The 15,201-nt window shown below is 32.2% G+C and overlaps 1 protein-coding gene across 1 annotated transcript in view; it reads left to right on the forward strand.

Annotated features, from left to right (window-relative positions):
• Positions 1 to 15,201, forward strand: part of LOC117113118 (1-phosphatidylinositol 4,5-bisphosphate phosphodiesterase gamma-1-like) — a 78,202-nt gene that overhangs the window by 19,132 nt on the left and 43,869 nt on the right. The window contains 5 exon segments of the mRNA XM_033256363.1: positions 3,263 to 3,412; positions 3,999 to 4,092; positions 11,232 to 11,279; positions 13,965 to 13,988; positions 14,871 to 14,894. Coding sequence (XP_033112254.1) covers positions 3,263 to 3,412; positions 3,999 to 4,092; positions 11,232 to 11,279; positions 13,965 to 13,988; positions 14,871 to 14,894 — 340 coding nt within the window.

Consider the following 15,201-nt stretch of genomic DNA (forward strand, 5'->3'; position numbering starts at 1 on the left):
CCTGATCTTTTTAAGTCGTGGTGACCTAAGGAAATTTAAATCTGTTATTTTATTGTTGACTTTATGATAAAACTTTCTATGGATATACAGTAATAATATAATTGCAGCCCTCCAATTCGAGACCCCTGTAATTCCGAGACCCCTCTAATTCGAGACCAGTTTTTTTTTTCCTAAAGTACAGTACCAACTGACCACCTATCTTTTAATACTGAGCTAACCCACTAATTATCAGACCCCGAGACCACCAGTATGGAAGTACAAGTTACAAAATGACCTCCAATTCAAGACCACATTTTAAAATAGAATCAAACAGATTCAAGTTTTTTTTTAACAATAAATACTCTTTGATTTAAAAAATTGAACTTCAGAATTATAACAGATGTATTTTCATAAATTTATCCATATAAACAAATTTTTTGGTATTTTGCATGGGACAATAGATTTTATCTTTTGGATGTAGATAAACAATGTAGAAAAAATGTTTTGCCCAAGGATGCAGATAAGTACTGGTATACCAGTATCAGATTTGACACCCCGACCTCTCTGTTGGAAACCAAATGCCTTTCCACAGTGCCACCTGCCTCTACTCTACTCTAACTTCAGCACAATATGTCCAAGAACCTTTAGTTATTCAGCACTATAGAAACTTTTTTTTAGTTTATTTTGTATTTTTATAATGCATTAGTTTATAAATAGCTATGTACTGTACATGCTGAAAATATGAAAGTAGAAATAATAAGTATCCAGGTTTTGGACTAGATATGATGCATACGTTGTTATTACTAGTCAAAGATAACTTGGTCAGTCATGAAATGATTGCTTTTCTATTGAATAGAATACTGTTTGTATTTTTCTATGTGTGTTCCATTGTGACATGGTGAAATGATCAAGAAAACAGCATGTATTTTTGTAAAATATTGTCTTTTGTGAAGTTGGCCTTTATACAGTAGGAAACAGGAAGTGAAATGGTTGATTCCACGCTGATATAACGTCGTCATAATTTATTTGCTTTTTCCCACTCTGAAAAAGTTCCCAAGAACAGGTTGCTTTTGTATTGATGTCATTGTCAGTTTATTATTTCATTGGCTATAATTTCATGATTTTTTATTTTTATTGTCACTTCAAGCTACCTCACTAGTAGTCTAAGCATCCAAAAATCCCAACCAACAAAAATTAATAATTTTGTATGGCACCTAATTCTTTCATACTAAACATGATTTAAATATTTTAGATTTATTGTTATTAATTTTATTGTATATTTTGACACATAACAAATAGTAAAAGTTGGCTAATTTAGGGGGTGTAAGACTGTTGAAAACAGATCATTCCCTTATTTGCTAAAATAATAACTAATAAAATAAATTAAATATTTTATCAGTACTGCATGTAGTCAGAATAATGTATTGTAAACACAGAGCAAACTAGTATATTTGGTTTAGGAGGAGGTGGAGATACTATGCTATATTATAAAGATAACAAGAAGGCCTGGTGCCATTAAATATAACAAATTTACCATCTCGCCCCTATGTAGCTGAAGAGGGTGAATATACAGCTTCCTCACCACCAGTCACTCGTTACTTTTATTATTTTCCCCCCATCAAAATGCATTATGGACCCCTTAAGTTTAACTAATTACAAAGTAGAATAACTTAAGAATGTACTCAACACATTGAGCAGAGTCACTTGTTCTATTTTATTATGCTTTGTGACCGTGGTGGTGGTAATGGGGATAAGGAGAGCATGTACTGTATGCTGTTACCATAACAACACTATTTGATCAATGCAAAAGCCAAAAATGTTAGGAAGTTTTGACTTTACATTAAAACCAGTCCTCGAAAAAAGAAAAACTTGAAAAAGAACGACTTGATTGTGAATTGGACTGCTTCCAATAACGTTGATGATTGTGCCAAGTACAGTAGTTTGTGGTTTAGTGGTTTGTTAGGCTTAAATTTTAAATTCCAACTTGTCTATATGCAATTTGCCAGTAACTTGACACGTTACTTATTGGAAGGTTGGGGAACTGGATCGTATTAAAGTAATATAGCCTATTTACAAAGCACAAAATATATACTGTAGCTAAAAAAACATGGGTGATAGGTTATGAATTACTATAATGGTTGTGACTTGCAGTACTATTCGCTTAAATGCTGTCTGATTATAATTTTTTTATAACCATCTTTATCATAAAATACTGTAGGGCGTTTTTCTAGAGAATCTCTATAGAAACTGAAATTCTTGGTGCTCTGCGTTGATAGCCAGAAAGTAACAATTAACTACAATCATTCATCAAATGATGGCAATTTACATATTGAATAACTTCCATATAAATATAAAAGGAATCTAAATAAACATTATTCCAAGTAGATACCAAGAGAGTTATACAACACAACCGTACTTAAGCTGTTAGATAACAGCTTTGGGAATATAACATGCAGTCTTCATTTGATATGACCTCTCTGCGAAGGTTCACACAGAGAGCATTAAGCAACTAACGACCTGTTCCCAATGAAGGAAGGAAAGATGAAATCTGCAGACATTGATAATGATTATACTACCTAAAGTACAGTACCAGTGTACCCTAAGACAATAGTAAATATCAATAATTCAACATTGTGTGGAAAGATGTTTTTTTTTTGTATGATCCCTTTGTTCTCTCCATATAATGTGTTTGCTTATACTTTTACGCTGTTCCCATGTTGGACCTTAGCAACAGTATCCAAGGGGCAGGTCATAGTGGAAAGGTCAATTGAGATCTCTCCTGACTGAAACAAATGAGAGTTTTACGTGTTGAAAAATTTATTTAGGTGTCTTGTCGCAAACAATTCTAACATTTTTTGTCTCAGTAGGGAGGCCCCTTAAACAGTTGTCTAGACTGTTCCCTGTTCTACAGTAACATTCCTTCGTAAATATTGGGATTTTGTTTTTTTCACTTTGATAGATACTACAATGGATGATTAAACAAGTATGTTTTTTTTTTTAGATTTATGTTGAAAAGATTTAAATGTGCATGAAACATGATATCTGTTCAAATCATTCATATTTCATGTTGATTCATCATGATCTTATTATCATTTTCTTACACAGCATTCACTTATGTTGAAGTCAGATAATACTTGCCTAGAGCAAATTACCTACTGTGTTGATATCACAATTCAAGTAAATGTATGGTGTTTTTAGCTTAGCAATAATGTGAGAGTTTATTATTGTTCTTGTCATTAATTCTTGCTTTAGTTTTAAAAGTTAAAGCTGTTTCATTTTTCAGTTGATATTAGTGAAATAAAAGAAGTTCGTCCTGGGAAAAATTCAAGAGACTTTGAAAGGTGGTCAGAAGAGGCACGTAAGATCGATCGCAATTTGTGTTTTGTAATATTTTATGGGTCCGAGTTCAGGCTGAAGAATATTTCACTGGCTGGTAAGTGAGACACTATTTTGTGAATTTATTGGATGTTGATTAGGATTGTAACTAGAAGGCTTTGTTGATTATGTTACCACTACTGTAGTTTAATTTTGGAATTAATTGCTCATAATAGATAAAATTACAAAAATTTGCAATCAATTTAAAGATATTTAATCAAGTTAAGAGATTACAATTAAATTATTTTCATTTATAGTTATTTCTTAGATTAGATGGGAACACTGCTTTTACATTTACACCTGCATTTAAAGACTCTTGTAGGAAACTTGTAGTATTTGAAATAGTTTTGGTGATGCGAAACTGTAAAAACCAACACATTTTATTAGTTTTGATATAGTACTTTTTATAAAGCCTTTCTGGCACTACATGTTAATGGAAATAGCAATTTCCATTTCCATTTCGCTGGCGTGAAATATACTCCCATGAAATTCTGAAACCTATTATATATTGGGGAGCGGTCTTTCTAAGGGTGAATTGGACAAAGACAATCACCTAATCATTATGTTTAGCTTTCTTTAATAAAATGCACATAATTTTTTAAACATCAATTAAAATGAAATTATTTTATATTTGATAATTTTAGCTGCCAATGCTGATGAACGTCACTTCTGGATGACTGGACTTGCCTGGTTGCTAAGTGACACTTTAAAAGCAGGCCACCTACTGTTAATGGAAAGGTGAGTGTTAAGTTAATGCTGCGAAGCAGCCAATTCATATTCTTGATAGCAATTTGACCTCTGAAAGGTCATTGTTTGTCAAAAAACGAGTGCCTAAGACGACTGAAAAGCGGAGTTTCCTTCTTTCGTTCTGCCGGGCTTGTAATCTAGGCGACGTTTGTAGACTAACCTACTCGTACCAACGTCCGCATGTCGCGCTAGCCTTATCCTACTCTAGGCCTAGACTAGCTAGGATGGTATAGGCCTAGCCTTGAAGACGAAGGTCCCAATGAAAACATCGCTCTTTGATAGCTAACATTGTCTATTTAACATCACAATAATTCATTATTATACCTATAGTTGTTTTTTGAATTGAACTCCACAAATCTCATCCAATACCTCGCACAACTGGCTAACGTCTCTATCTATTGCCGTGACGTCATGGCTCGCTGGCTCACACACTTGTGATATGTCTCGCACTTGTGATCAAATAACACGCTGGCTCGCACTTTGGCAACACTCTTTGGCAGTCAAGTCGCCCCTAGAAAACCCGCCCTTGGAAACTTGCCCCATAAAAAAATGCAGTCTTCAAAATAAAAATTGTAACCTTTGGTAATCAACTACATTTTCCACATACATAGAAATTTTTGAAACTTTATTAAAAAAAACCTAAACCATAATTCACCACACTATAGACACTTTTTGACAAAAATGAAAAATTACGACTTTGTTACCCAATGAGAATTGTTCTAATATAGACAATGGGTCGTATCTCATATTATTTGTTGTAGTTTTATTATTCATTATTTTCACTTGACTCGCATAAATAATTTTGTTCGAAGAACATTTATATGCAGTTGTACTTCGCAGCACTTCACTTGCAATTTGCAATTTCTAGTTACTTAGTTTAATTGTCTGGTAACAGTGTAACAAATTTATCTTCATTGCAGGTGAATTAATGGAGATCTATTTTATAAGATAATAATTAAAGAATCACTATCTATTTAATGTTGCCTAATTGCATTACCAATAATAATAATTGTAACAAAAGTGATGTCCACCAAGCTATGTCTACTACTTAGCTCAACATTGTGATTCCAAGTTTCCAGCGAGTGAAGGAAGTATCCAGCAAATCAGCACGGGCTCCTGTACTCCACCACCGTCGGTGGACAAAGGGCAGCCTGAATGGATCGTTTTATCGTGCGCACATTGTTGCATTGTGTTCTCCATAGAATCACATCGGCTGATGACCGTCAGGCCAGTGGGTACCCGTTAAGCAGCAATCTCTCAGAAACTAACATGTATTTGTTTGGTAGACAGCATTGTACGGAAGACTTCCCTACAATTTCTGCTATCTCTATGTGAGGAAAGTAAGAATTATGAATTATGAACTATCAATTATCTAAACAAATTCAGAATGTTTGCATGTTTTTACAAATTATTTTCTCCCTGACCAGAGCTGGCCATTGGTTTTATCACACGTAGCAAAATGCAAGATGTCAAATACTGTTAAAAACCTCAATTAAAACAATCCTGGAAGTAGCTTATCCTTAATTGAGCCAACTGATTCAACAGTAATAAGCAGTACTCTCACCAGACTTAATCAGTTTTTCCATTTTGAAGGCGCATCATTTTCGCACAGGTCAATTTATTTTGATTCACAATTAATAAAATTCAAGAAACCTAAATTCTGAAATATTTACATAAAATTATTTAACATGAACGTAAACTTTTTATTGAAAAGGAGCATAAATGGTACATGAAATTGTTTAATAAAATGTTGGGTATACTGTATCCGAGAAAACCGAAATAAAACATCAAATGCTTCACATGTAAGAATTTGATTTAGGTCAAGCAGCGCTAAGATGCTTTTAAGTTCTGGGAATTTCACAAATCAATCAATGATCATGATAATTTATGGTACATTGACATTTGAATGAGATAAAACTTATAATCACAATATACTGATTTGCAGAATAAATTGCTAAAGCAAGCCAAAGGTAAAGAAAATTAGCTTTATGCTGCTATTTGCTTGCATAAATGGCAGTGGTCAGGTCTTGTTTGTGACTCAAGTCCAGGATATAAAATGCATCTAAATTATTAGCTAGAGTAATGTGCTGCTGTATAATGGGTTGACTAAAATCTAGGCTACAGTAAAGTTGCATGTGTTCCTGGAATCACAGTGATTGTTCAAATTTAATTTAAAAATGAATCATGTAGCAGATTACTGATTAAAAAAAATATCCATAAAGCAATATATGTTTGCTTTGATAGTTTATTAATCTCCTTAAAGTATAAAAACTGTTATTTTTGTGTTGAGGATACTTATGAAGTTAATTATACAAGTGTTGCAAAAAATCAGATAAAGGGTAAAGGTGAAAGGTAGGAGAATAACACATAACTTGCAGTGTCATTGTGCTGAATTGCATATGGGCGAGGTCAGTGACTGCCTAGATGCCTTAAAGAGGCGCTTAAAGGAGCTGCAGGTTCACACCATTTCACAACGACAAGGGCTGAAATGAACCATATCATCGGGCTAACCCCCTACTCTTCCGAAAGATGCAGTGAATTCTTTAAAGTGCACAAGAGCTAAATGTGTACACTAGACCTCCACTTTAAGTCATTATCCGAGAAGATCCAACCCCGAACCCAGGTCGTCGAGGAGCAGCTAGAACCAGCGCCGATATTAAGGCTGTAGTTAGATAATGTCTATACAACATATAAGACCATTTCAACACTACATTACTCTTGAATAAGTGCCGCACTCAAGTCCCAAAATTTGAGGTAATTTGCAATATCTAATTGTAGTACATTTGTAAAAAAGCTATCTACAGTACTTGTGGCAGGGAGGAGGAAATTTAACATTAAATATACAAATTATTAACTTTTTATAATTCTTTACTTTTATTCAATGTTGTTGTTATTACACAACAAAAATCAAGAGAAAAAGAGACAATTGCTTTTTAAAAGTTTGTTAGAGAAAAAAAAAATATATAGATTTCTGTTGCACCAGTCCCAAAAGCTTTCATTTGAATTTCAACAATTTAAATTAATTATGTGGATTGCGTTGATTGCATGTTCAGGTAATGTATTGTTTAATTTAAAATTAAATTTAATTAAAGGCTACTTTCATTTTACTGACTGATCAAAATTGATTAAAGTTCCACTCTTGCATTTGTCAGGTTTAAGTGCCATTTGTTAATTAAAAGCTTTTCAGCTTTTTCGTAGTCTGGTAATTCATGTTTGCTACATGCCTGAATCAAGTTTCAAGTTTTATAATAATTAATTCAATGTAAAAGCCCCTTGGTCAAGTTTTTCAAATCCCCTTAACATTCCTGGACATCTTCATTTATTTTATTTATTTAATTTTTAATTTAATTTTAATTATTTTTTTTTATGTGGAATGATTAGTTTAATTACATTTGCATACTTCATTAAAAATTTATCAAAACGTAGACAGTTATCTTTAACATTAAAATTAAACCTATAAAGAGGATTGAGGATGGATCCCTGTTTGAACAGCAAAGTTCATTGACAGCCATTCAGAGGATGCTAAGTTCTGTCTTCCGTCTACATTTCTGCGAAAGCGAAGTAGTAAATGTCTGCAAGTGCTAAGCTTTACTTGAACATTATGGATTATAAGGAACTTAAATGGCTTATTCTATGGAAAATTTGATCAATGGATATAATTATAGGTTAGCCAAAAAGTAACAGTCATAGCTGATGTTGTTTGCTTTCTCCTACAAATTTGACATTTAACCTTTCAACAATTAGAATACATTCCAAATATACAAAACGGACATTCATGAATAGTCACACGTGCCCCTGGCATTGCTATTTGTATTCGTGAAATAATACAGATGAATAATCTTTTAGTCTGACAATAGAGTCGCCATCGGTTTTTCCTTATATGTACAATAGTCTTTTATATTGTTGAAGAACTCCCTTATAAGTACAATTTATTAAAAGTTGTATACAACATTTATTGTAATTGATTTATTATTGTTATTTTCATTGCAAAAATTACCATTCTGCATTCTTCCTATGTGACTTACAAGAAAAGCGTAATTTTTTTTTTATTCCCAATTTAATTTTTAATATTTTAATAAATAATAATTCTTGTTCTATTTTTTATACCTATTTTTATGATTTCACATATAAGTAATCTTCTGTTTTTTTTATAGTTTTTTTTAATATATTTTTTTATGTAATATATTTTTTTTTGCTTATTTTGAATGTACATGTCCTTGTTTTGTTTTTGAATGTATTTAATTGTTTTGACTGCTATTATTATTGTTTTATGATTGCAATAAAGATGAATTTGAATTTGAAATTGAATTTTCTTTTTTTCTGTAATAATTAACAAGGTATTTCACATGTAGATAGGTATCATTAACTTGCAGTTTGGGATTAAGTACTACCTAGGGTGAAAATGGGGTACGAACCTAACCTGGGAAATACATGGGTCCTGAGTTGGAAAGAAGCCACTTCTGGGCAGTTTAGATTATTGAACTTCCTGTAATACCTATATACTTATTAACTAAATTACTTTAAAATTACAATGTATAAACCTGGTGAACATTGCTTGTTTTTTTATTTTTGTTTCAGTAACTTACTGAAATAGTTTCTTGTAATTTGTTCCCCCTTTTGGTCTTCATGGTTTTATTTTTTTCAACTCTGTAAAGGTGGTTATATATTAAAGTTCTGTAGTTCACCTGCAGAACTTAGTATAGCCTCCTTCCATGCATTTATTAAAAAAAAAAATTTATATTAATATATATATGTATATATATGTATATATATATATATATATTATATATATATATATATAAACTATATTCATATTTATATTTACATTTATATGCATCAATTTTGTTTATGTTGTATGGAAAATAAATACAACTTTGAATAATAACACAGTCGTAAAAACTTGCAAACATCATTAATTTTGTGGAGGTGTGTTACTTTCCGGAAGAGTTTTTTTATTTAACATGAACGTAAACGTTTTATTGAAAAGGAGCATAAATGGTACATGAAATTGTTTAATAAAATGAGGCATGTTGTGGCAAAATGGCTAAGTTGTAGCAAAAGTTGAAATTCAAGTTATTGGTATCTTCAGATACCTGATTATGTGATCTTTAAAATGAGGGGTCAGTCATTGAAATTGGACATTTTAAGCCTAAGTTACTGGAAAGTGAAAGTACAACATTCTTAGAGTCAAGATAAACATGGTTTTGAGTAATTGCTGTCCAAATTTATTAGTGGATACCTTGTTTAGTAGAATTAACTATCAAAATAACGTTAAATAAACAATTTGTTGACCACTTCCAGAACTAATACTTTGGGATGTGATTAATAAGACATTAAACTGGTTTTTTTTTAGCTCCCAAATTTTATAGCTCATTTACTCAATACTGGACTGTGCGACAACTTAACCATTTAGCCACAACATGCCTCAAATGTTGGGTATACTGTATGCGAGAAAACCGAAATAAAACATCAAATGCTTTACACGTAAGAATTTGATTTAGATCAAGCAGCGCTAAGATGCTTTTAAGTTCTGGGAATTTCACAAATCAATCAATGATCATAATAATTTATGGTACATTGACATTTGAATGAGATAAAACTTATAATCACAATATACTGATTTGCAGAATAAATTGCTAAAGCAAGCCAAAGGTAAAGAAAATTAGCTTTATGCTGCACATTTATATGCATCAATTTTGTTTATGTTGTATGGAAAATAAATACAACTTTGAATAATAACACAGTCGTAAAAACTTGCAAACATCATTAATTTTGTGGAGGTGTGTTACTTTCCGGAAGAGTTTTGCTTCCGTGCTTGAATGTGAAAGTCATGTTGATTAAACAGGAGATTTGGGACCCCTGGAGCTTCACCCATCCCAGAGTGAAATACTGTGTAAGTCCATTATAAAGTACATCCTTGAGTGAATTACTTCCTGATGTCGTTCATCCTGGTTAGTACAGCCTGAGCTGAAGTCTGGCACAGGGTTAAGCGTGTCTCGTTATGGTAGTGTGTTTCGAGATGTAAGTGTCGAAGTACGTTCCGCAATACAAGATTATGATCTTATCTAGTGCGCACTCTCATATTATTACGTTGTTGGATCATTTTTATACTGTGAATTTATTTGGCTGTTGGCAATCCGCCAGAATAGTGCTGGGTTTCTTTTTCTTCTTATTTATGTTATATTTTGGATATTAATTGGGAAATGTCAGTAGAACACACATGAAGCTTATGGGATGACAGAAATATGACTGTTATTATATAAAGCAGGTTCTCAAACTATGGGTCATGACCCAAAATTTGGTTTGCTAAATAAATGAAAGGTTTGCGAGATTCTTCAGGATTTAAAAAAAAAAAATAATGCTATCTTAGTAAAGTTTTGCTATCAAAGAGAGAGCATTTTAAGTATCATATGTAAACGTTTTTACTTTAATTTTGTTTACCAGTTAATGGCTCAGTCTGTTTTTTGACGTCCTGGGAAGTGGGCTCACAGGAATTTGCCTGGGCATTTTTTTTTTTGGATCGTCGACTAAAAATGTTTAGAACCGCTGGTATAAAGGCTGCATTGTGGATAAGCAGTTAATATAAGATTGATGGTACACCATTTAAATGGTCGTGAAAGAAACTTATATTATTAATGGTCCTGTGCATTGGTCAGAAATTTGATTTACTGAAGCCTTAGCAATAAGAAGTTACAAGTTTAGTCTAAACAATGGTCTCTGAGCCTCTAGAGCTTGCATTATTCATCTAAGCATAAGGTGCTAACTTGGCCTTTGTTTATCAACAGATCATGTTGTCTCCTACATTATTAACCTTTTTCTGATTTGTCAATTTATCTTTTGTTTTGATTTTTGTTATTCTTTGATGTTATTCATTCTTGAAAATGTTCTAATAAAGAACGAAACGTAGAATCAATTATGGCCTCACATCTGGCATTTCTGGGAGTCGCCATACTCATATTCATATTGTGTATTCCCAACACATAAATTCTTTTTGGAATTATTTATATAATGTACCCTAAATTTATACTAATGTCTGTAGGTTAGGGTACATTTGTACACTGTAGGTTTTGGTTACTACCTAGATAATTTAACATACATCATCGTAATAACATGTTCTATTTTCTTAAAAGGTGGCTCTTCAAAGAATTTTTTGCAATGGGTAAACAACGAAATGAAACGTAAGTACTTCTTAAATTCATTTTTCATATTGTCTGTAGTAAAATCACAAAAAAAACATAAGACTATATCATTAAAAAAACAAAAAAGGCGAATCAACTTATAATGAGACACAAATTAATACAATTAAAGTGTTTGCTAATTAATGTACCTCCATGGTAAACCTCTATTAAGGGGTTACGTTTGATACCCAAAAAGTGTTCTCTCCAATTGGGGAACCCTGAATAGGGGTTGGTTGTGTTAAAAGATATACTTTCCCTCATTTTCTGACTTAAAACACTTATACTGTAGATATAGTAACAGTGTTTGTTATTCATCTGATAATTTTTGCATATGATTATTTTCAGTTGGAAGCTAATAAGTTTTATATTAGCTCATCATATTGTACGTAGTATGTATTCATACTACAATTTATCCATTTTGTATACTACTTATTCCTGTTGATAAATGCTAATACTTTATTGGATATATTCTGTTGCATTTCTTAATGAATTACTTCTGTTTAGTGCTTTCCTTATATCTACTGTAGATTCAATTTGCTGTTGTAAATTACCATTTTATAAAAGGAAAAGAAAATACTGAAAATCCATACATTTGCTTGGAATCACACAACTCTTCATTACTTGCCATCCAATTTCACCCTCCAACTGCAATACTGAATGTTGAAGTGATGATTCTTACTGGGGTAGGGGATAGGGATAAAAGGAGATGGTTTCCAAACTTTCACAATAAAATACTCATTTCAGATTCCAAGAGCTTGGTTGTAGACTCCAATATTTAATCTAATAATTATACTACAGTATACATGAAGAATTGTCAATCCTGTTCTTTATAGTTTGTTTTGTGTGTTAATCTCTCATTAAAGGCATTGCAACAGTGATTCCATATGCACTTTATGAGTATGAAAGACATACTTTCCACATTTTTATGTTGTCAACATGCATCAAGTACCATAAACATATGTGACTGGCTCTGACAAAACCAGCCATTTGTGGAAAAAAAATTAAAATTGAGTTTTTGGGTCACTATTATTAAGCATATAATTATCAGGTATTGCAAAATATTTAATTAATAACCCATCCGGCTGTCTGCTGTTACAGTAATTCACATGGATAACTGTGCAAGTTTGTTGATTTGTTTATACATTCGTAACAACAGTACAGTAGACATTCTCTGTTTTTTAATACTATATTATATAGAAATATTAAATGCAAGAGGTCCGAATGCTGTAATTTTGTATACGTAAAATATGTACTACCACGAGGTAGGAGCGCCCTATTTATGAAAGCCTTTTACATTCTTTTGAAGGACGCCCTGTAGTTTGTGCTTGTGCTTTTTTGGAAATAGAATTGCATTCCAACGAAACCCCGAGAGTCGGACCTCTTGCGTAAATATACGCTTTGCTATAAGGTATTAAACTATACAGTGATTGACTGTCAGTAGTAAGCTTGTCATTGTGTACAAGTTTTGGCATATTCCATTAGCAGGTGATTTCTGTTTAGTAATGAATCGATATAGTAGCTTTTAAGGTTGATTACTATTAGAGTATGGGTCACAGATAGTGTACTGGGTTTTAAGACAGTACATGTCTTTGAGGAATAAGCATGAATCACTCTGATGAGAAAGTACCGTAGTATATAGCTCTTTATGATGTTTCTTTTTTCGAGAATTACTGCATACATGTGTCCCATGTAGCATTTTTTTTTGTCTTGTGAATCCGGTATTAGCAAGCTTCATAATCAGTCTGTCATACCTTTGGCATTTGGTCTTAGTCACTTTAGCATATTGATACTAAATTTCAATGTGTTTATTCCATACTTAGTTAATCTTGTGAGCATTTTGTATGTAATTACTCAAAATGGATAGACTTACTGGGGGTTACTCAAAATACTGGGGAAAAAAGTATAAAATAATGTATGTTTTCATATAGTGTTGTGCACATCCAAGTGTCAGATGGCTTTTCAACATTATTACCCCAGTCATTGGAACGATGCCTATGGGAGAAATTCAAGTTTGCTGCACAAAATAAATCGGCACATTATGAACTCAAACCTCCTGGATGGAGAGAGATAACATGGATAAAGTACTGTACCATACTAAGGACATGGAAGACTTGCACAGTGAGAGTTTGTCCTAATCCCCTGTCTGTTGATTGAGAGTCCGAGCGAACTACTTCCTTATACTGTCAAGTACTGTATTATTTAGACAAGACTTTTTTTATTTCTTGTTTCGTGTACGGTACTTTTTTAAAGGTCATCAGAGGAGTGCGGGAAAAAAAGGAAAATAAAATATCATTTTCTTATTTAGCAAATAGTTTGGCCAAAAACATCCAGACGGAGGAGAAAATAAAAATAACATTTTATTGGTGAATGTAGATATAGGATGGTTAAATGCTTAAAATTTATATAATTATGAAGATATATACATATCTTATCTTTGGAGATTTCAAAGCAGTGGTCGGCGTAATAAAAATAAAGAAAAATTTTTAGTTTTTTCTGAATTTTCCACTTTTTCATTGGCCAAAAATAAAAGTTTATTTTTATTTGAAATAATCAATATTTGCAGTCAGCAGGTTCGCTAAACAAGATATAAAAAAAGTATTGCCTTATTAGACAGTGTTCAGTTGATTTTCAATGCACAATTATTTTTTTTCATTTTCATTTGCACGTTTTGTTTTTTATTTGCAGGAAGTCCAAAACACAACCGAAAAAGTAAGCCTAAAAATGGTTCACCTATGTTCTAAACTCAGTGTGGATCAACACTTATAAATTTGTCATCCAAACACACTGTACATACATCTTACTTTACTGACTCAAAATTCAAGATTTTATATATAAATTGATTCTGATCATTCTCTCATTGAATACATCTCTACATCCACAAGTCATGCTTTAAATGTGCACCATCATTCCACTATAGTTACGGAAGACCATATATGAGGACCATCCTCTTTTATTTGCACGTTTTGTTTTTTATTTGCAGGAAGTCCAAAACACAACTGTAAAAACCTAAAACATAAAACTGTACATATTGTACATCTTCCTTCACTGACTAATTCCAAATTTTAAATATAAATTGATTCTGATGATTCTCAATCATTGAATACATTTCTACCGTCCACTTATGCTTTAACGTGCACCATCCTGCCATTTACAATCATTATATAGTTATGGAAGATCAAATATGAGGACTGTCCTCATACCTTCTGACATATACCCTAGTCTCTGCTTCTTCAACCATCTCTTTTAATTTCAAAAATGCATCTAAAATCTACAGTAAAGATAGTCGTTTTTAATTTATATAGTTAGGAAGAAATATACATATCTTATCTTTGGATATTTCAAAGCAGTGGTTGGCGTAAAAAAGTAAAGAAAAACTTTTAGTTTTTTTCTGAATTTTCCACTTTTTTGTGGCAGTGGGTACGTTAATTGGCCAAAAATAAAATTATTTTCATTCAAAATCATCAATATTTGCAGTCAGCAGGTTCGCTAAACAAGATATAAAAAAAATTGCCTTAAACAGTGTTCAGTTGATTTTCAATGCACAATCTTTTTTTTCCATTTTTATTTGCACGTTTTGTTTTCTATTTGCAGGAAGTCCAATACACAACCGAAAAAGTAAGCTTAAAACTGTCCACTGACGTTCTAAACTCAATGTGGATCAATACTTAAAAATTTGTCATCCACTCACTACTGTACATCTTCCTTCGCAGACTCAAATTCCAAATTTTAAATATAAATTGATTCTGATGATTCTCATTTATTGAATACATTTCTACGTCCACTTATGCTTCAAAGTGCACCATCCTGCCATTTACAATCATGCTTCTAAAATCTACAGTAAAGATAGTATTTGCTGAACCATTGGAAGAGGCTAATCCTTTGGAAAAACAAAAGTACCTAATCAGTCCTAGATTGTTAATCT

The sequence above is a fragment of the Anneissia japonica genome, unplaced genomic scaffold, assembly GCF_011630105.1.
Source record: "Anneissia japonica isolate Jap-2015-1 unplaced genomic scaffold, ASM1163010v1 scaffold1812_len1207588_cov181, whole genome shotgun sequence".
Taxonomy (NCBI): domain Eukaryota; kingdom Metazoa; phylum Echinodermata; class Crinoidea; order Comatulida; family Comatulidae; genus Anneissia; species Anneissia japonica.